The 19,346-nt window shown below is 40.6% G+C and overlaps 2 protein-coding genes across 3 annotated transcripts in view; one reads left to right on the plus strand and one right to left on the minus strand.

The window, feature by feature from the left end:
• atp2a2a (ATPase sarcoplasmic/endoplasmic reticulum Ca2+ transporting 2a) overlaps positions 1-11,801 on the plus strand; it is a 28,277-nt gene extending 16,476 nt beyond the window's left edge. The window contains exons 9-21 of one of the 2 annotated variants that reach the window (XM_016661072.1): positions 1,075-1,163; positions 1,249-1,351; positions 1,461-1,592; positions 1,663-1,782; positions 1,869-2,087; positions 2,764-3,099; positions 3,975-4,195; positions 5,808-6,010; positions 6,117-6,202; positions 6,988-7,121; positions 7,236-7,353; positions 8,097-8,217; positions 11,087-11,801. In XM_016661072.1, coding sequence (XP_016516558.1) covers positions 1,075-1,163; positions 1,249-1,351; positions 1,461-1,592; positions 1,663-1,782; positions 1,869-2,087; positions 2,764-3,099; positions 3,975-4,195; positions 5,808-6,010; positions 6,117-6,202; positions 6,988-7,121; positions 7,236-7,353; positions 8,097-8,217; positions 11,087-11,100 — 1,896 coding nt within the window. In that variant the 3' untranslated portion in view covers positions 11,101-11,801. Of the gene's footprint in view, positions 1-1,074; positions 1,164-1,248; positions 1,352-1,460; positions 1,593-1,662; positions 1,783-1,868; positions 2,088-2,763; positions 3,100-3,974; positions 4,196-5,807; positions 6,011-6,116; positions 6,203-6,987; positions 7,122-7,235; positions 7,354-8,096; positions 9,046-11,086 lie in introns of those variants that run through there. The other variant, XM_007572841.2, reaches the window with a different exon arrangement.
• A 1,280-nt stretch (positions 11,802-13,081) lies between these two features.
• anapc7 (anaphase promoting complex subunit 7) lies at positions 13,082-19,100 on the minus strand. The gene is made up of 11 exons (XM_007572842.2): positions 18,861-19,100; positions 18,082-18,268; positions 17,691-17,810; positions 17,167-17,278; positions 16,684-16,837; positions 16,457-16,599; positions 15,742-15,859; positions 15,413-15,609; positions 15,113-15,337; positions 14,850-15,000; positions 13,082-14,184 (listed from the first exon to the last, which is right to left on the minus strand). The coding sequence occupies exons 1-11, from the start codon at positions 18,959-18,961 to the stop codon at positions 13,995-13,997; spliced, it is 1,698 nt and encodes a 565-aa protein (XP_007572904.1). The 5' UTR covers positions 18,962-19,100; the 3' UTR covers positions 13,082-13,994.
• Between the last annotated feature and the right edge of the window lie 246 nt (positions 19,101-19,346).

Here is a 19,346-nt window from a genome sequence, read left to right on the forward strand (position 1 = left end):
AATATTTAATCCTTTTCTTTGCATTTTTTTATATCACTTTTGTTCTGTAGGTTGCTGCTGGTCTGTCAGAATAACACATTTGTCCCAGAAATTATTGCAGTAAACGATAATATTGTTCTTTTGAGACCATTTTCAAATGCGGTATCAATAATGGCATAAGAGTGCATATTTTCTCTCTCAGACTGATAAACTTTAACTGTGAAACATATTATAAATATCCAAAATGAAACACAATCAAAACCATAGAAAAATGGATTTTGATGTCTTTGTAAACAAAACTGCCCTTCAAAACATATTAATAATCAGAACAGAAATTATTGATCTCATTTTGATTTACCATCAAAATGAGATGGTAAATGCAATTACAATAAGCAATTTGTAATTGCTTATTGTGACAATTACATGGGAAGTTCATGATCAAATTAGAAAGATGTTAGATCTGATTCTTCAGATGATGATTTTGATTGAATTTATTTTTTCTCCTTTCCTATCAACTATAAACACATAAAAGAGAACAAATGTGGAGAAACTGACTAAAATAATAGGTTGACTTGGTCAAACAAGTAAAACAAAAACTGCAACAAACCTTCTTTCAAATGGTTCAGAAAGTACAATTATGAATTCTAAATATAATTGTCGCCGATCGAGAAGGTTTTTATCCAGTATAGGGATCAATAGAGCTGTTGGTATCTCTGTCAAGCGTCTCTACTTACACTCCATCTGCTTCACCAAATCTAACCTAGTGACTAGGTTAAGATAGTTGTTGGATTTTGTGTTTAGTTGATTTAATAAGAAAGAATATCTGATCTGTTTGAGTTGCAAACCTCCAGGTCTGCCTGGCACTGTGATTTCTTCCTTCTGGACACAGACAGCTTTACTCTTTACTCAGGCCTCCTGGCAGTCTCTTTTGTTTACTTCTGTGAAGAAACACTTATTTCTGCCTCCCAGCTCGGAGCTACCAAAGACACACTTTGTAGCACTGCAGGCAGCTCGCTGTTCGAACGATGCTGCCCCCTGCTGTGCCAGTGAAGAAACAGAAGCAGTCTTCATTATTTCAACTTCTCTGATTCTCAGATGTTCATACTCAACAAAGCAGAAGGAGAAAGCTGCTCTCTGTCAGAATTCACCATCACAGGTTCAACCTACGCACCTGAAGGAGAAGTGTGAGTGTTACGAACAAATACAGGTGACAAATCAACTTTTCAAGTGTAAAAAAAGCATATTTTAGACTAATACGCCTCTTCACAGTTACCAAGATGGCAAACCAGTGAAATGCTCCCAGTTTGAGGCTCTGGTGGAACTGGCCACCATCTGTGCACTGTGTAATGACTCCTCCCTGGACTTCAATGAGGTTGGAACAACTTGCTTTTTGAGATGATTAAAAACTAAAGATAAACACATTTCATTTTCAGGATGACAAAGAGGGAAATGAGTAACCTGGATTGTGTTTGATCAATCAGGTGAAGGGTGTGTACGAGAAGGTGGGTGAGGCCACAGAGACGGCGCTGACCTGTCTGGTGGAGAAGATGAACGTCTTCGACACAGAAGTCCACAACCTGTCCAAGATCGACAGAGCCAACGCTTGCAACTCGGTGAGTGGCAGCCGCCCACGGCTCCCAGTCAGCAGGTTTTTCTCACTGACCGTGCCTTTCATCGCCTCAGGTGATCAAACAGCTGATGAAGAAGGAGTGCACCCTCGAGTTCTCCCGGGACAGAAAGTCCATGTCCGTCTACTGCACCCCCAACAAGTCCCGCTCCTCCGTCGGCAAGATGTTCGTGAAGGTAGAGAGGAAGGAAAAAAGGGCTGAGAGTCTGTCTGCGGCGCTGGGTTCAGTGGGAATAATTAACATCCCCGTTCTGCTTCCCAGGGGGCCCCGGAGGGCGTCATCGACAGATGCACTCACGTCCGAGTGGGCAACACCAAAGTCCCCCTCTCTCAAGGCATCAAGGAAAAGATCATGTCCGTTATTCGCGAGTATGGGACAGGTCGGGACACGCTGAGGTGTCTGGCTCTGGCCACACGAGACAGCCCCCCTAAAACAGAGGACATGGTCCTGTCCGACACCGCCAAATTCTCAGAGTATGAGGTGAATATTTTCACTCAGTAGCTTTTTGAATGGGGCGACTGAAAATAATTGTTGAGTACCTCAAGGTTCTGTGTTGGAACCTTTTGCTTCTTAGCTTATTCAATGATGATTTTCCAGAATGTTGCCCATCAAATGTAACCTGCCAGATATACGCAGATGATGTTGTTTTGTATCCCGTAGCAACAACAATGGACAGCGGCTATGTGTAAAGTTAATGATTGGTTGCAGAGCTCTCATTTATGTCTTAATTCATCCAAAACTTAAAAATACTGACAGTAATTCTAGTACTCAAATAAACAGAAGCACTCCCTTCCAGCATTTAGTCCACCCCAGCAGTGGACTAAATGCTAAATGCCTAAATGCTGCCTGTGTCCCGCTGGGAGGCCCATTAGTTAATGGGTCAGCATGATTATTTTATGTGTACTAAAATAATCATTAGTTGTTGCCCTACTGTGATTTTAAGCAAAGATGTATGGATCTTAAGGTTGTTTTATACATTTCTTTGCCGTAGTGTTATTTTGTGGCTGTTTTGTTCTTTAGCATCAACCTGCCAATAGGACTGGAGATGGAAATTAGCCACCTGGCTATAATCTCATGTATTTACATGTCAGTGTTTGTTGATGCACATTGTCCCATCTAAATTCTCTGACGTTTGTCTCCCTTCCTGCCTCCCCAGTCCGACCTCACCTTCGTTGGCTGTGTGGGCATGTTGGACCCGCCCAGGCAGGAGGTGGCTGCCTCTATCAAGCTGTGCCGCCAGGCCGGCATCCGGGTCATCATGATCACGGGTGACAACAAGGGCACAGCCGTGGCCATTTGCCGGCGCATTGGCATCCTTATGGAAGACGACGACATAGAGCACATGGCCTTCACTGGGCGGGAGTTTGACGAACTGACCCCCTACGCCCAGCGGGAGGCTGTGACCAAGGCTCGGTGCTTCGCCCGCGTCGAGCCCTCCCACAAGTCCAAGATCGTCGAGTTCCTGCAAGGATTCGATGAAATAACCGCCATGGTAAGCAGCCATAGGAAGGAAGTCACCAGCTTTGTTGATAATCTGCTGATGTCGAAAAAACACAATTTTGCAATTGCAGTGTTTCGATTATATAAAACACACAATTAAAATCGTACTTGAATGGGCTTATCACGATAACAAAGTTTGCTGGACTATACATTGTTCCAGAATTTATTGCAATAATATCGTCATTTTGAGAGCATTTTCAAGTAACATAATGGTAATCATATCATCGTGCAATAACACATTCTCAAAGATCGATAAACTAAATTCTAATCAACATCTAACACTGGAAATGGAAGATATTTTAAATATCTAAAATAGATAAATAAAATAACAGAAACCATAAATAAAGACTTATGAAGTGTCTGCGAAATTGTCCTTCAACAAAAGGGCTAGTTGAGACCAAAACACCAGACTTTTGGTAGAAAGAGAGAAAAGAAGAAAATTATAAATCATGCAAATGGAAATTATTGAGCTTACTCTAATTTATATTGATTTACTGCTTATTTTGATAGACCTACCCTTGAATAAGTTAGTTCACACGAAAAGTCTTTAAAAAACACACCGCTCCATCATCATCCAACTATTTCCTGTCATCTTCTTTGTGGTTTGAACCAGTGGCGACATCTGCTTCTTGATCACGTGACTTGTGTGACACGAAAAAAGTGTTTCTATTAAAGTTTTGTGAAATAAACCAATTTTGATACGGCCAAAAAACACATCATCCGAGCATCAAAACTTTTTATCGAAAAAACAGAGTTTTGGAAATTGGCACGTTTCCATTAAGCAAATTTATTTTCGAAATGTCAAATTGAGGAATTATATGGTGAATGGAGTCCTGCAGTATCTCACTGTGCTGTGTTTGCCTACAGACGGGGGACGGAGTGAATGACGCGCCTGCTCTGAAGAAGGCAGAGATCGGCATCGCCATGGGGTCCGGCACGGCCGTGGCCAAGTCGGCCTCAGAGATGGTCCTGGCAGACGACAACTTCTCCTCCATAGTGGCCGCTGTGGAAGAGGGCCGAGCCATCTACAATAACATGAAGCAGTTTATCAGATATCTTATCTCCTCCAACGTGGGTGAGGTTGTCTGGTGAGTTTCCTCTGGTGCCCTGCAGCAACTGATGTTCTCTCATTTTTCAGTGCTCTGTTTAGAAAGAGAAATAGCTTCTATTAAATGAAAGTTATGTGTTGCTTTGGAAACAAATTCAACCCTCTCATACTTCCTCATATTTTGTTATGCTACAGCCATAACAAAATAAACTTCCAAAATAGTAGATGTTATGTCTTAGTCCAAACATTGTAGTGCTAAATTGTGAGCTGGAGGGAATATTGTACATGGTTTACTGTTGTAGCCCATTTTTACCTTTTTGCAGACTGAAAGTTTTGTTCATTCAAAATGATTCAGCTGGAGCTTCTGTTAAAGCTCCAGCTGGCAAATTTAATAAAAAATATGTTTTTTCCATATTTGATAAAACTGTCACTATGTCCTCAAAAAATATATAAGACAGTGTGTGAAAATAAGTTTAACAAAAGCATATTTTTATGAAAGTTACCAGTGCAGCTTTAACAGGACTTTTGATAATTTTGTCGCAGATTTTCAATAGGATTTAGTGCTGAACCTTGACTAAGTTGTTTTATTAACACATGGATGTACTTTGGTTTGAATCATTCCTTGTTAAAACTCTGTATGTTTAGATCCATTGGTCTACTGGAAGGAGAAGCCCCACCCAATTTGAAATCTTTTGCATTCCCTCACAGGTTTTCTATCAGGATTACCCTAAAAATACACCAGCTTGTCTTTTGTATCTTGAGGCAAACTTTGAACAGGACTCCTTTAAACTATGGGTTAGGGTATCAGAGTAAAGAGTACTGGAAACAAATACATTCCACATTTTTAGATAATTTTTTTTCGTTCAAATAATGTGAAAAGCCATGTATCATTGTCCTTACAGTCACTGCCTCTAGTTTATACTAATTTGTGTTGGTTATCACATAAAATTGTAACATAATACATTGAAGTTTGTTTTTCTGTATCTTGACCAAATGCTGTTGCAAGGTACAGTGAATCAGGGTAAATGTGAAGTAATTAGAGATGCACCAATCTGATATCAATATCAATATCTGTATCGGTCCTGATGTTGAAAACAATTCTAGAGCTGGTATTAGTGACAATGTGCCTGATCAACAAGTCTTTTTATTCAGTCTGATTCTATGTTTTATGCTCTGAGCAACGTCATGCTTTATTATTTATTTTACATTATATTTAGAATTCCTAATTGCACTTTCAGAACCCTTTGAAAGAAGATTTGTAAAGTTTATTTTGACATGTTTGACCAAAGTCAGTCAGTTTCAATTTCTTTATCATTAATTTTACATTAACTGCTCTACTCCTAACTGCACTGACTACACAAATTAAAGTTGTTTTTATGTTTATCCAAGCTTGTGAAGCTACTGGCATATTTAAGTATGCTGTTCTGGTAAATGAAATGAAAAAAAAAATTTTAATTGCGTATTCACATTTATGTCTGTTTAAAAAAAAGAAACGTTTTAAGTCAGTTCAGCTCGGTATCGGTCGATACTAAACCTCTGTTATCGGTATAAGAAGTGAAAAACGTTTATCGGTGCATCCCGAGAAGCAGTGGTTCATCCATGAGTGCAGAGTAGTTCCAGTTTGTTTCTGACAGCATTTCTCCTCCTGTCAGCATCTTCCTGACCGCCGCTCTGGGTTTCCCCGAGGCTCTGATCCCAGTTCAGCTGCTGTGGGTCAATCTGGTGACAGACGGCCTCCCCGCCACCGCGCTGGGCTTCAACCCCCCGGATCTGGACATCATGGAGAAGCCGCCCCGTAACGCCAAGGAGCCGCTGATCTCTGGCTGGCTCTTCTTCAGATACCTGGCTATTGGAGGTTAGCTGATGCAACCAGAAAGAAGCTGTCACCTGCTACCTTCTTTTAGTTTTATTAATCTTTATGTTCTGTGTGACGAGAATGTTTTTTCTGTCTCTGCTCCCAGGTTATGTGGGCGCTGCCACTGTGGGAGCTGCTGCCTGGTGGTTTACAGTCTCAGAGGACGGCCCACAGATCACGCTCTACCAGCTGGTAGTAGCTGTTTCCACTCACCATAAAGTTCTGCAGATTGAAATCATGAAAATAAATTTGCTGAAAGGAAACATGCCAATTTTGAAAAACTCATATTATCAGTAAAAAGTTTTTGCGCTAGGATGAGGTGGTTTTTCCACTGTATCAAAATAATATTTACGCATCAAACGAGTCACGTGATCAACAGGATGTTACTACCCAGTATCACACAGTTCAGAAAAAGTTGTGTATCATTTTGTAAAACCCAAAATGCTGCATACGTTGCCGCTCCCAAGTATAAGGGGCTTGTTGCGCCAGGTTTGTTTGGGGACCAAAATTGCAGCGTTTGTTACATTTCCAACGGATGCTATCCTCTTTCACACTGCACTGTGTCAAACGAACCAAACTCTTTGTTTCCCGTCTCGCCTGTGGTGGCGCTGCACCAAGAACAACTGAAGGACATGACACAAAAATCTCTGAAGGAGACACTGAACGCAGCAGGAACACACCCTAAGACGCCGGCGTCTCCTCTGATAGATGATGAGCGCTGAATTATGAAAATATATCATGTAACTGTTTACATCCATCACTGCCATTGACTTTTAATGACTTGTCTTGTGAACAAGCTTACTCAGATGTGATTTTTAATTTCATTTCTTAATAGACACACAGCAATTGCAAAATTGTGGGGTCTTTCGACAGCGAAACACTGACAAATATTTACAGACATTTGTAATGGAAACACAGCTGCTATGACAACGTTTTCAGGTTCTTGCACCTTCATCCCATTTTTCCTCTCTCCACAGAGCCACTTCCTGCAGTGCAGCCCTGACAACCCCGAATTCGAAGGCTTGGACTGCCACGTGTTTGAGTCGCCGTATCCGATGACCATGGCTCTCTCCGTGCTCGTCACCATCGAGATGTGCAACGCTCTAAACAGGTGGCTCCACTTTTTTCTTTGTCATTAGAGAAGGAGCATTTGCTGTCAGGAGGAGGAGGAGGAGTACCTGCTGTGTCACTGAAACAAACCATTTGCATTCTGTCCTCGCTGCAGTCTGTCAGAGAACCAGTCCCTGCTGCGGATGCCTCCCTGGGAGAACATTTGGCTGCTGGGGGCCATCTGTCTCTCCATGTCCCTCCACTTCCTCATCCTCTACGTGGAGCCTCTCCCTGTGAGTTTATCCTGTGATAAAATTCTTGTGTTAACATTTTAAGTAGGGAGTTTATTCCCCAAACATAGGTGGAGTCATTGTGGGACCCTCTAGTGGTCATATGCTGTTATTACAGTAAAGTTAATTCAATTTTAAGCTAAAGAGAAAGGAACTTTATACAGAAGAGAATTAGGGCCACTGAAAAAAATGAATTCTGACTTTTTTAAAATGCTGACATTAAAGTCAGAATTCCTTCTGTTTTTTTATGGCCCTATTCCTCTTCCGTAACTTTAGTTTAAAGAGATTGTTTGGAATCTAGCCTTTGTCGATAATTGGTATAAATGCAGGTTAGTTAGTGATTAAATGAAATGAATGTCAGTTAATTATTACTTTCTATGTACCGGGTGTATCTTAAATGCAAAATGTCTATATTTCTTATGCATTTTTGGCTTAGTTATTGCTCTGACTCTTAAATGTACTTTTTTCAGTCTGCATAGTTAATTAATTGTTATTGATTAAGTCAGGAGTAGGATTACGATTATTCCAGAAATCAATTAATCACGGTTAGTTCGGTTAATTGTTTCAGCCCTACGTCACTGCTGACATGTTTGGCCAGTTCATAAGACGTTTTTAAAATAAGATGAGAAGTGGAATCTCCCTTATGTAGTTGTGTACCATTACGCCCCCTGTTGGCCACCACCATGCAGTCATCCCACCACGACTACTTGATTTCTTGCCAACCATTGTTTCCGTACTGCACCCAGGTCATCTTCCAGATCACGCCCCTGGACACCACCCAGTGGATGATGGTGCTGAAGATCTCACTGCCCGTCATCCTGCTGGACGAGCTGCTGAAGTTCGCCGCCCGGAACTACCTGGAGCTGGGTAAACAGCTGGAGAAGCCGTCCCGCGGAGACTGCCCCCTGTCTGCATGTGCTGAGGGCGTCTCCTGGCCCTTCGTGGCCGTCGCCCTTCCCCTGGTGCTGTGGATCTACAGCACAGACACTAACGTGTCCGCCATGTTGTGGCCCTGACTGACTCCGGCACACTACCCCTCCTGCACACCAGTGTGAAGTTGACGTTAACACACACCTAACAGTTACATTAACTCTGAATAACTCGTCGTAAACATCCGCACCTGCTCTGACCACTGTCAAATATGTTCTATTTACATTTCCACTGATACATTTATTATTTTTTTTATTTTGTTTTTGCGGGGAGAGGGTTTGTTATTTAGTCATATTTTAATGACTGATATTACATCTGTTATTTTCCTACCAGGCTTCTTCCATCTTCGAGCGCCATAGTGACCAGTTAGAGAAGCCTGTGATGTTGGAGCTTTGTGTTTTAGCTGTACAGAGAATTTACACTATTTTCTATTAATATTTTGTAATTTTTAGGGAGGGAACAAAGAGTCTCGGACGTGTGATTGTAACACCTGAAAAGTGCAGAGCTGAAAGGAGGGGAAAGTCTTGCAATATATGAATCTCAGTTATTATTGAACTCTGTACACCTTCATTATTTTTCTGCACCAGGCAGAGCGCAGCTACCTCAATGCTGTTATTATGACCAGAAGTACTCATTTTGTCTAAACACCATTTCAAAGGTTATCACTAAAAGTGTTGAGGTATGTACCACTTTGTTTTGCGGCGCACATGCTCACACATTTTAATCTTTTTTTTTTTTTTTTTTGAATCAGCCTGTTGTTAAATATACAGACCCAAACTATACAGTTGGTACTCGTGGTAAAGATGTTTAGAGGGGCAATATGATGTGAAATCAACTTTTTTAAGATTTACATCATGTTATAATAATATTCAAAAACACACCTGGAGTGTTACTTTAATTCTTTCATGCATGTTTGAGGAATATTTTAATCTCCCATGGCAACCATTCTGGTTTGCAAAATGCCTAGTCTCATCTCAGCTCCTTCAGACTAGCCAGCAGTAATTAGCAAAGACCTGGTGGAACTGAACATCAGCTGAGCTCATCATAGGAGCTACTTCTCAGAGCAGCACTGATAGAAAACGTTGTTAAAGGGTTAATAGAGAAACACCGTTGTGATGACTTCCTGAAGGCGGAGTGCCGGAAAGAGCAGGAGCTTCTTAAAGAGACATAGGCCCAATTTCAAGGTGTTAATTGGTGAAGTCAAATTTTGTGAAATGTCATTGCTATGAAATTATGCTGTAAGTCTGGAAAGTATATAACACTGCCCCTTTGAAAAGCCTGAAAATGAATTCATTTCATTTGAGTACATTTATTCAGTGGGATATCATGTTAAGAAATATATTTTGGCAAAGTTCCGCTTACCAATCCCTTCAGAATAAATCTATCCGAGGCATTATTTTAATTTACACTTACTGTTTTTTAGTTATGTAAATAAATTAATCAGAGGTGCACCGATTTGCAGTTTTTTGGCCAATCTTTAAAAAGACTGATGCCAAAAAATTTTTCAGCATTATTGCTAAATATAGCAACACAGTGGTGTATTTCTTTTAGCCAATGGGCTGGATCAGGATACTTGCTTTGACTGGCCACCACAAATGGTGAGCACTCATTGATTGTTGTACACAAGCTTTGTTCTAATATTTGTTAAGAGGTAACAAGTGGGGTGTTGGAGTCGTGTGCGGTCCGGTGGGGTCACACTGATCCCATGTATGCTTTTACAACCTTTTCTTCTTTTGTGTGTCGTTTCGGGAACTGGCGGTCTGACGGACAGTCTGACCGTGACATCTGCCACAATCCTCCTGAGCGTTACGCTAAGATCGCAGGAGACTTAAAGAACTTCCTGCTGAACAAATGTACTCAAATTAAAGGTTAGATTTTTCAAAAGTGCCCCACACCTTCCACGTTGCTACAGTAAAAGTTAAATTTATTAGATTGTTTTTTTGACACCTCCTCACCAAAGTACCAACACATAACTCTGTCTGTATATACTTGAAGAAAACTTTTTTCCTCATTATCTTCAGCTTTTTTTTTAGATTCTGCCTTTATTCCTACTGTTATGATTTTAATAGGCGAGTATCCCGCACATACTGTACTTGAATGTGTAAAAGGAAAAAAAAGCACCAAGAAGCTGTTAGTCTTATGAGCATAGCACAACGTGAACATTTTAAGAAAAAAAGACCAAAAAAAAAGGACTTGTAAGGCTGAAACAGCTGATGTATATCTGTACATAACATACAAGTAGAGTATGTATATTTTATCTCTCGATGTCATAAAGCAGCGACACTAGAGTCTCCTTCTGGTGGAGATGGTCAGCGCCTCTCTGCATGCCTGCTTCACTCCAGTGCTGGTTGTGGGTTTGTTTGTTTGTTTGTATTTTTTTTTTTAGATCAACAGTTGGGAGTTTTACCCGCAGAGTGAGAACTCTCTAATCAGCATGCCGACTACCAGCTCATCCTCAGAAAAAAACCCGTCTGTTCGTTACTACTGTTTGTTAAGGTTGAACAAGTACAGAGAGAGAGAGTGAAAACTGAGATTGTATTGTGAAATGCCATCAGTGCCACCAAGTGCCAGTGCCACACTGATCGGAAACATGTTTCCAGGCTCAGTGTCGCTGGCGCTGGTTGTTTTTGATTGTAGACTGGCAGAAACAAGTGCCCATATATTAATACAGGATATAACTTTGATAAATTTTTTTTTGTGTGCGTGTGTTTTTGTCGTGACCTGCTTTGGGTCCCATCCTATCTGAGCTTCCCACACATGATTTCTGCCGTCTGATTCTTCCTTTTCTTCTTGTTTCCTTTCACAGGAAAGGCCAAATAAACCCGCCTCTATGCTTTTATTATTTTTATTTTTATTTTTTTGTTTATCTTTACAGAAACGTTGGGTTTGGTTTTTGTAGTGTGCATGTGTGTTTTGGGGGCAGCGCGTCTTTACAAAGAGCTGCCTGCAGCTGCGACATGAAGTCCAAGGCTGTAAACGAACGTCGGTCAGAAAGCAGTTGGCCCCGTCTTCCTGCATGAGGAGCCTCAGATGAAACATTTGTCCCTCCATCTTTGGAAGCTGGTAGAATACACTGTACAGATCATTCGTTTCTTCATGCTGCATGTCAGCTGCTTCATCAGAACCTTCTAATCAACAGTGTATAGTGTTAGTAAAACAATCGATTAGACATTCGTCAGATTAGTACAAATGTTATAAAGGTTAAGAGAAATCTGTTCTTTTTTTTTTCTAAGGAAATACTTTTATGGGACATTTAACAAAACAAAAATTGCTTAAATTTGGGCGCTTTTTTTTTTCTTCGCTTTGCACTGATACGTGCAATGTGTTTGGAGGATTTTTTTTTTTTTTTTTGCCATATCTGGGAAGGGTGGCTGTGCAGTGATGCATAATGTTTTACTGTAAGTACGTCAGGCACTGGCGTTTCATTGCCAAACTGCTGTACTGTATTTTCAGATAATTGTACGATGTATCACATGAACCGTTTCAGGTAAATAAAAAAAATTACTGTCATACATGAGGAATTTACTCATGTTTGTCCTGGTTACTTTGAAACTTTGCTTTCCGTTAATGAGGATTGACAAATTACAGCTTCACACAGAAAGACTCCAGGCTGGGATCTGAACCCAGCACAGCAGCAACGCAACCAGCTGATGTCAGAATCCTGAAATACACAGGTGGGGAGAGCAGCACTGCTTCAACATATTTACTCAAATAAAAAAGTAGCCATCCAGTAAAAAAGCATTCCTGAAAAGACTGCTTAAGTACTGAGTAACTGATGATATCATCAGATGGAAAAACATGTCATGTTATGTGCAAGACTAAAATAAAATAAAAAGTAAATAAAAGACATACAAATAATTACAAAATGTCAAATTTAACCAGAATTTTTATCAATTGCTATATATATCTATATATATCTATATATATATATATATAAAGTACAGGGTAAAGTACTTCCAGTGACAATAGTGTTTACTTTGTTTTCTTCATTCCCAAATGGCTCAACAGGTTCAGCAAATAAAAAAATATTAGAACAAAGCTTGTGTACAAACAAGAGGCCTCACTTCTACATAAATTCTAAATTTGTGTCTGTGTCTGGTACATTTTTGGTCAAAACAAGCTTGGTTTTCATTCAGTGAAGTTAGTCACAGTGGGTCGAGTAGCCAGAAATTTTACTCAAACATAAAAATCCAGCACAGTGGAAATATTCTCAAAAGTACTTTCTTTTTCCCACATAGTTGCTCAGATAAATGTAAGTAGTTATGCACCTCAGTTTAAATAATAGCATAATTAAGAAGAATTAATGAGAGCTAAGATTAACACTTTGGTTCTGATTCAGTCATTCAATTTGAACTGGTTACTTATTGAATCAATAGTTAAAGGAGCTGTTTCATCTGGCAAGCAACAACAAAGCAAGCTTCATGAATCAGGTCCTCATGCTAGCATGATGTCAGAACACAAATCTGTCTAGAACAGTAAAAAAAAGAAAAAAAAGAGCAAAAGGTTATTCTAAATTTAAAACATTAATTAGACCAGTCTTTCATCCCATCATTCCCTCATTATCATATACATTCATGAATACATATACATTCATGAATACATATACATTCATGAATACAAATGTATTCATGAATGCTCCCTGTGCTGCAATGCTAACTGCTTTGCTAACCTCGGTTGGATTGAGATCTCAAACTGACAAAAAGGAGAAAAAGTCTGAGCTGAATCGAGAACTCCTGCTAGGTTTTACTCCAGACAGATTTTAGCTTTCATGAGATCCAACACAAGAAACAAGACTGTTAAATGCATGCCATAATCTTTACAAGGTTTATTATACATTTATTAAAATATGTACAAAAATATAAACATTTCACTTATATGCTTGTTAAGGGAAACTTTACAATGTAATCTGCTGACCAGGGGTTTATTTTCCTCTTTTTCTTAGTACAGTCAAAACACAAAGCATGTTATGGCAAAACCCATAAAATACTTGAAATGAATAGTAGACAAAAAACAAAACAAACAAACAAAAAAAACAAGTATAAAAAGAAGCCAAAATATTAAAAACTGTCACAAAGTCCAGGCATATTCACGTCTTGGTGTGGCACTGTAGACATCAGGTCAGACTCAAAACAAATGAGAACATACACGTCTATCGGTCAACGACCTGAACACGCCTCTGAATAGAGCAGACTGCAGTTTAATAGTTAGCTTTTGTTTTGTACAGTACAAAAAAACGCTAACATATGATAATAATTTAGAGACTAAAAAGACAAGATGTCACTCGTTTTTTCTTTACATTTCTCGCTACAAACTGAAGGATCTGCTGATTTTCTGTGCGGTTGGATGCCGGGTGCTTTTATTAAACCGCTGCAGTGACCGGAAAGGGTAAATAAAGCTCAAGTAGCCTCTGACTGAAGCTGATGACGTTGGCAGAACGAAAGGGGAAACGGGTTTGGCTTGAGCTCTGCATTAAGCAGAATCTCAGTAGAAGTGAGTAGCAGCTCTATAAAGAAAATTACAGCAACATAAACCTCAGAGTTTAAAGGTTACTCAGTGTTTTATTCTCAGCAAACTGCTTCAACCAGGGTCTTCTAAGAAATCAGCAGCTGCACCACCTCCAAAGTGCCACCAGGGGGCGGGGTGGGAGTTTAACTGCCTCAGCGGCTGAAGGCTTCTGGTGTGCTAACTGAGGGCCCCTCTCTGTGACCCTGGGGTCACTGCATCCCAAACCACTGCTCCTGGTCGGCCCACTGAGCCGCTTCGCTGTCGCTGCCCTCCAGATCGCCGTCCTCCCCGCTGCCCTCCATGTCGTCGCCGTCCAGCTCCACCGTGGCGTCCGTTGGGCTCTCCTCTTTCTCCATTTTCTGCATGCCCTCCAACGACTTCTGGTCATTAGGATCCAAGCTGGAAGAACAACACTAAGAGTTAAAAATACACAGCTTTGAGTTTTAATATCTTTAATGTCTGGATGGAGTACATTAACGAAGGTGAACATGCTAATGATAGCATTTTAGCTAAATGAGATATTACTGCTAAACTTAGCATACTGAAAGGTACAGGTCAATGTTAGCCAAAATGATGGCGATAGCCCCCATGTTATTACTTCATTTTAGCTAACATTAGCATTTTTTTTTTGTAATTTTAGCTCATACGCTACCATTTGCAGGCCACATGGAGGACATTACTGCAAGTCAAGATGATAATGATAGCCCACATGCTACTGACAGCATGTTAGCTAACCATAAGTTTTTACCCAATTCTGCACATTTCTTTTGCTTTTTATCAGTTAAAGCTCAAAGTTGAGGCCTGGCAAGACCAAACTCTTCAACACAGCTTGAGATTCGGTCGGACAACCATACACACTTCATCAGGCCCCTTTAAATTTGTTCAGGAATGTTCTAGTTGGTTACTGTGTCTTTAATGGTGTGATGCACTTTGAACTGTCTTGTTGATTAAATGTGCTACACAAATAAAATAATATTTGTATAAATAATGGGGGATAAAATAATAATAATAATAAATATATATATATATATATATATATATATATATATATATATATAATTTACCTCAACGCGATGCTGTACTGGTCCATGGCCTCTTGAAAATCATTGACTGCCACCAGGAAATCTCCCAGCATTCTGTGCAGGACGCAGTCGCTTTGATTAGCCAGCGCATTCCGCAGGAGCGCGATCCCTTCTTCGTATTTCTGTTCCCGATCTTCACAAACAGAGAATTATACCATTAGTGTGCAGACGATGACCCTGTCATGTTCTAAACTGACTTGGGGTCCTACGTGCAACCTAAGGTTTGTGTAGCAGCCGGTACGCACTGAGCAGCTCGGCCTTCTTCACCACAGCCTTGGTGTAGTCGGGCCTCTGAGCGAGGGCCTTGTCCAGCAGAGCTTTGGCTTTCTCCTGAGTCACCGGGTCTTCCAGGCACACCGTGGCCAGGATGGTCAGAGTCTGTGCGTTGGCCCCCAGAGTCTTATAGATATTGTTCGCCATTCCCATTGCTTCTCGAATCCCATTAGACGCCAGGTAGCAGTCGATCAGACCTGAAGGTGTAGAACAAATGCAGATCAGAAATACTCTCCGGACCGTCTGATGGTAGTTAGACAAACAAGCCGTACCTTCATAGCAGTCCAGCCTGCAAGGCGCCAAGCGCATGGCCTCTCTGAAGTGGATGATGGCCTCCTGAACTCGACCCATGTTCCTCAGTGCTGCCCCCTTCAGGAGGAGGGCCTGGACACTGTTGCTGTTCAGCTGGATGGCTTTGGCCCCCAAGTAGAGGGCTCTGGAGTAGCGCTTGCTGTAAAAGCTGTGGCAGCTGAACAACACGCACACATTTAAAAAAACTTACACAAGTCGAGCAGAAAACACCGTCACCAAATGAGGCTGACGAAGTCTTAAATCAACATCCTAGTTGATTTAAGAGAAGACGGTGCATCCAAAGACTCACCCAGAGATCACCCAGGGTTCAGCGTGTTGGTCAGAAATATTAAACAACCGTCCTCCCAGGACTTCCACGTCTTCCAGGTGTCCTTCCCGGGCCATCAGGTAGCCATAAACATCCATACCTGTAGGTCCGAAGAAGCAGCTGGTTAGGACCGCAACTAACGATCGTTTCAATTAATCGATTATTCTGACGATTAATCAGATAAAAGTTTTTTTTGGCACATTCTGCAGATTTTTCATTTAAACCTTTTTTTCTTAAATGAAATATTAGAAAGACATTAATAGATGCAAATAAACAATTCAATTCATATTTAAATCAGAAAAACATCTCAACACAGTGTTCCAGTAGTGAACCCTTGACCATTTACAGCAAAAGGACGCAGCTAAAAAATAATATTTCTACTTGACTTAACATGAATACAGTGTTGGCCTGTTGACTATTTTTGAATTAACCAATTAATAAATGGATAGCAAAAGGTGTTTTTTTTTCTTACAGGTGTTGCGATATTGATGCCATTGAGGAATTTTGGGTAGAACGTCTTTATAGTTAAGTGTCTTAAGTGCAAAATATAGATATTTTCAGACATTTTTGGCTTAATTACTGCTCTGTATACTCCAGTTGATGATTAATCAACTACTAAATTAGTTGCCAATTATCTCCATAGCCAATTAATCGTTTAAGCTGTTTGTGAATAAAATCGAGATGTAATGCTTCACACCTTTGATGAGGTACGGGTCCAGCATCTGAGCTTGTTCAAATTTCAGAATGGCGTTCTTGGTGTCGCCTGCCCTGAAATAGACGTCGGCCAGGCTCACCAGGAGGTCCACGTTGTCCCGCAGCAGTGACTTCTTCTCCAGAGAGCTGAAGGAGAGCGGCCGGACGGTTTATTTTAGGGAAGCGGAGGGAAGGCGGCCAGCTGGGAGGAAACATCAAACCCATTCTCACCAGATAGTGTTGATGGCTCTCTGGTTGTCCCCGGCGTGGATGAAGGCGTACGCTTTGATCCACACAGAGAGCCAGTCCAGGTTGGGGAGATTCTGGATCACATCCATGGTCATGGAGGCGACCTCCGCTCCTTTCACCGACAGAGAGAGAAGACCTGGAGGAGAAAGAGAGAATTTCAAATATGCTACACAATTTTAACAAAAGGAATACATTTGTTCCCATGACAAGACAGTAATAAATAAATAAATAAACATGGGGCGCCGTCGTCCTCCAACTACTTCCTGTCATCTTTGTGGTTTGCACCAGTGGCAATGTCCGGTTGATCATCATGTGAGACATGCGATGTGAAAGAAGTGTTTGCATTGCAGTTTTGTAAAATAAACCAATTTTCATATGGATTAAAAAAAAAAAAAAACTTGCTTCGAAACTCGTTTCCATCAAGGAAATGTCAGTGAGTCTGTGTTTGTGAGTATCTGTGCGTACCGATTATGGCGTCCAAGGCGAGCGGACACTGTCTGAGCACCTCTTTGTAGCTCGTCACGGCCGAGCGTTCCTGACCGGCTTTCCTGTACAGGTTAGCCAGCATCATGTTGATCTGGGGACAGAAAAAAAACATAGAATCACAACAATATCAGACAGTATTCCACAAAAACGTTAAAGCAACAATACACTCAATTTATTATTTGTTCACATCATGAGCTCTGCGGCATTTCCTATTATGCAACTGCATTTCTGACAACAACGGTGTTTAGATAAAATGCTGCTTTTGTCAGTAGATCCAGCTGAACTTTAGATGATAAGCTCAAGTCCAGGTTTCTGTCACACGAAAATCTGGACTCATGCTGCTCTGCCTGTCGCTGCGTTTCCGTTACAAACGTGTCGATATTTGTCGATATTCCACAAATGCCAAGAAAATAAAAAAACAATTTCACAATTGCGACGATTCCATTAAATAAGCAGCTCGATTAAAAGAGACAGAGACGTGTCCTTGTTAGGAACAGCTCTACCTTTGGAGTCCTTTGTCTTGATGGGATCCCGTCCAGAACAGCGATGGCGTCTTTATCCAGTTTCAGTATGGTGTAGCATTCAGCTATCTTGTACTTTACCTCAATTTCTGACGGCAAACTCTGAAAGAAAAAGAAAATGCAACTAATAAGATTCTGCTGAAGGTCACAGCAGCCGGTATGGCTGTTATAATTTAATTAAGAAGTCAAATATAAGATGTATAAATGCAGCATGTTCCATGTCAGAAAGGTTAATTTAAAAGCTCAAAAGAATAAAACGGCACAAATCCGCTGAACTCCTTTCACCATTCCTGTTATGTGAACGCCAGGCTTATAATACACTGGGGGAAACCCTGAACAATACACAATAAGGTGCCAACAAAACAAAACTAACCTGTGCCTGGATGTTGGCAGCAGCTCCACCAGTCGATGTTCGAACTTTGGATGTTTTGTTGAGCACCTTCTTCTGCTGCAGAGCCATGCTGTATTTGCAGGCAGCATTGCGGTATTCCTTATCATGGAAGATGGCATCAGCATGATAAACCAACAGCTGGTACTTCTGGGCCGGTGAGAACAGCTCTCTGGAATTATACACACACAGATTACTTTAGCAATGAATCAAAACAATATACTAGAATCAATGTTAAACAATTAAAACCGACTATATATTTATATGACATAGGAGAAAAGCAACCAATTCGGTCTATGCAAGATGCTGCCAGCATAATAAATACAGTAGCAAAGAGTAAAAGTTATTTTTATTGTTTTACTGCTGTCTGTCTTGGTAAATAATTATTCCAATCAGTTAACGTAAAAATAATCCACCGTAAAATATGAGGATTAAAGGAGGAAGATGGAAAAATATCAACGGAATAAATGTTAAACGACCACGGATGTTTTAACTGCTAGAAACATCGTTACATTTCAGAGCCTACATACGACTACATCTTGGGACCTACATGTGCATCCGTGATTTAGAATCATTTCCCGACCTAATTTCGTGAGGTTATGAACAAAACACAGCTCTGTGAAAGATACGATCATTACTGTTAACCGTTGTTGACTAGTTAGAGTCACCACCAAGGAGAGAAAACATGACAATGCTAGTGTTGAAGCACACTTATCAGGAACTAGACGGGCCCCACACTGATATTACTGACTGATATTACTCACGGGTTATTATTACTCATCGTCAGCAACAAACTGCTCAATATGCGGACATTGGAGTAAAGACCGGCTGCAGCCATATCCCGAACATGATCCACTACATTCATTTTGGAGAAAAGCAAGGGCTTGTTGAACCTTTCCGTGCCCAGTTTAAAGTTTCAATCAGTAAACAGCTAAAGGTGGCTAGCATCGGATGTATTAAATATGGCGCCGCACAGTCTTCCTTCCGTCTACTGCTGCCTTCTGGTACACCTCAGTAGCTCGTCTTTTTCTACAGCCGCAAAAATAATACATAACGTCCTAAGTATTTTGTTGACTGCAGTTTGCAAACTATTTTTAATGACTTTACTTTACTACCGTTTTCTTAAAGTTTTAAGGTTTTGTGTTTTTATTAATGCTTTAGTAAAGGAGTTGAGGTTTTTTGTGATCGTTCCGATAGATTTAAACGCATCTGAAAATCGTTAGATTTTTGAGCGAAAGACATTAGCTAAT

This window comes from Poecilia formosa, unplaced genomic scaffold, assembly GCF_000485575.1.
Source record: "Poecilia formosa unplaced genomic scaffold, Poecilia_formosa-5.1.2 Scaffold309, whole genome shotgun sequence".
Classification (NCBI taxonomy): Eukaryota; Metazoa; Chordata; class Actinopteri; order Cyprinodontiformes; family Poeciliidae; genus Poecilia; species Poecilia formosa.

Excerpts from the sequence above, each read along its gene's own strand:
- anapc7 (XM_007572842.2), bottom strand. The coding sequence starts at position 18,961 with ATGAATGTAGTGGATCATGTTCGGGATATGGCTGCAGCCGGTCTTTAC. Across the intron at positions 18,269-18,860 it reads ACGATGAGTAATAATAACCC|AGAGCTGTTCTCACCGGCCC; the intron begins GTGAGTAATATC and ends GTATAATTCCAG. Across the intron at positions 15,610-15,741 it reads GAACCCTGGGTGATCTCTGG|CTGCCACAGCTTTTACAGCA; the intron begins GTGAGTCTTTGG and ends CGTGTTGTTCAG.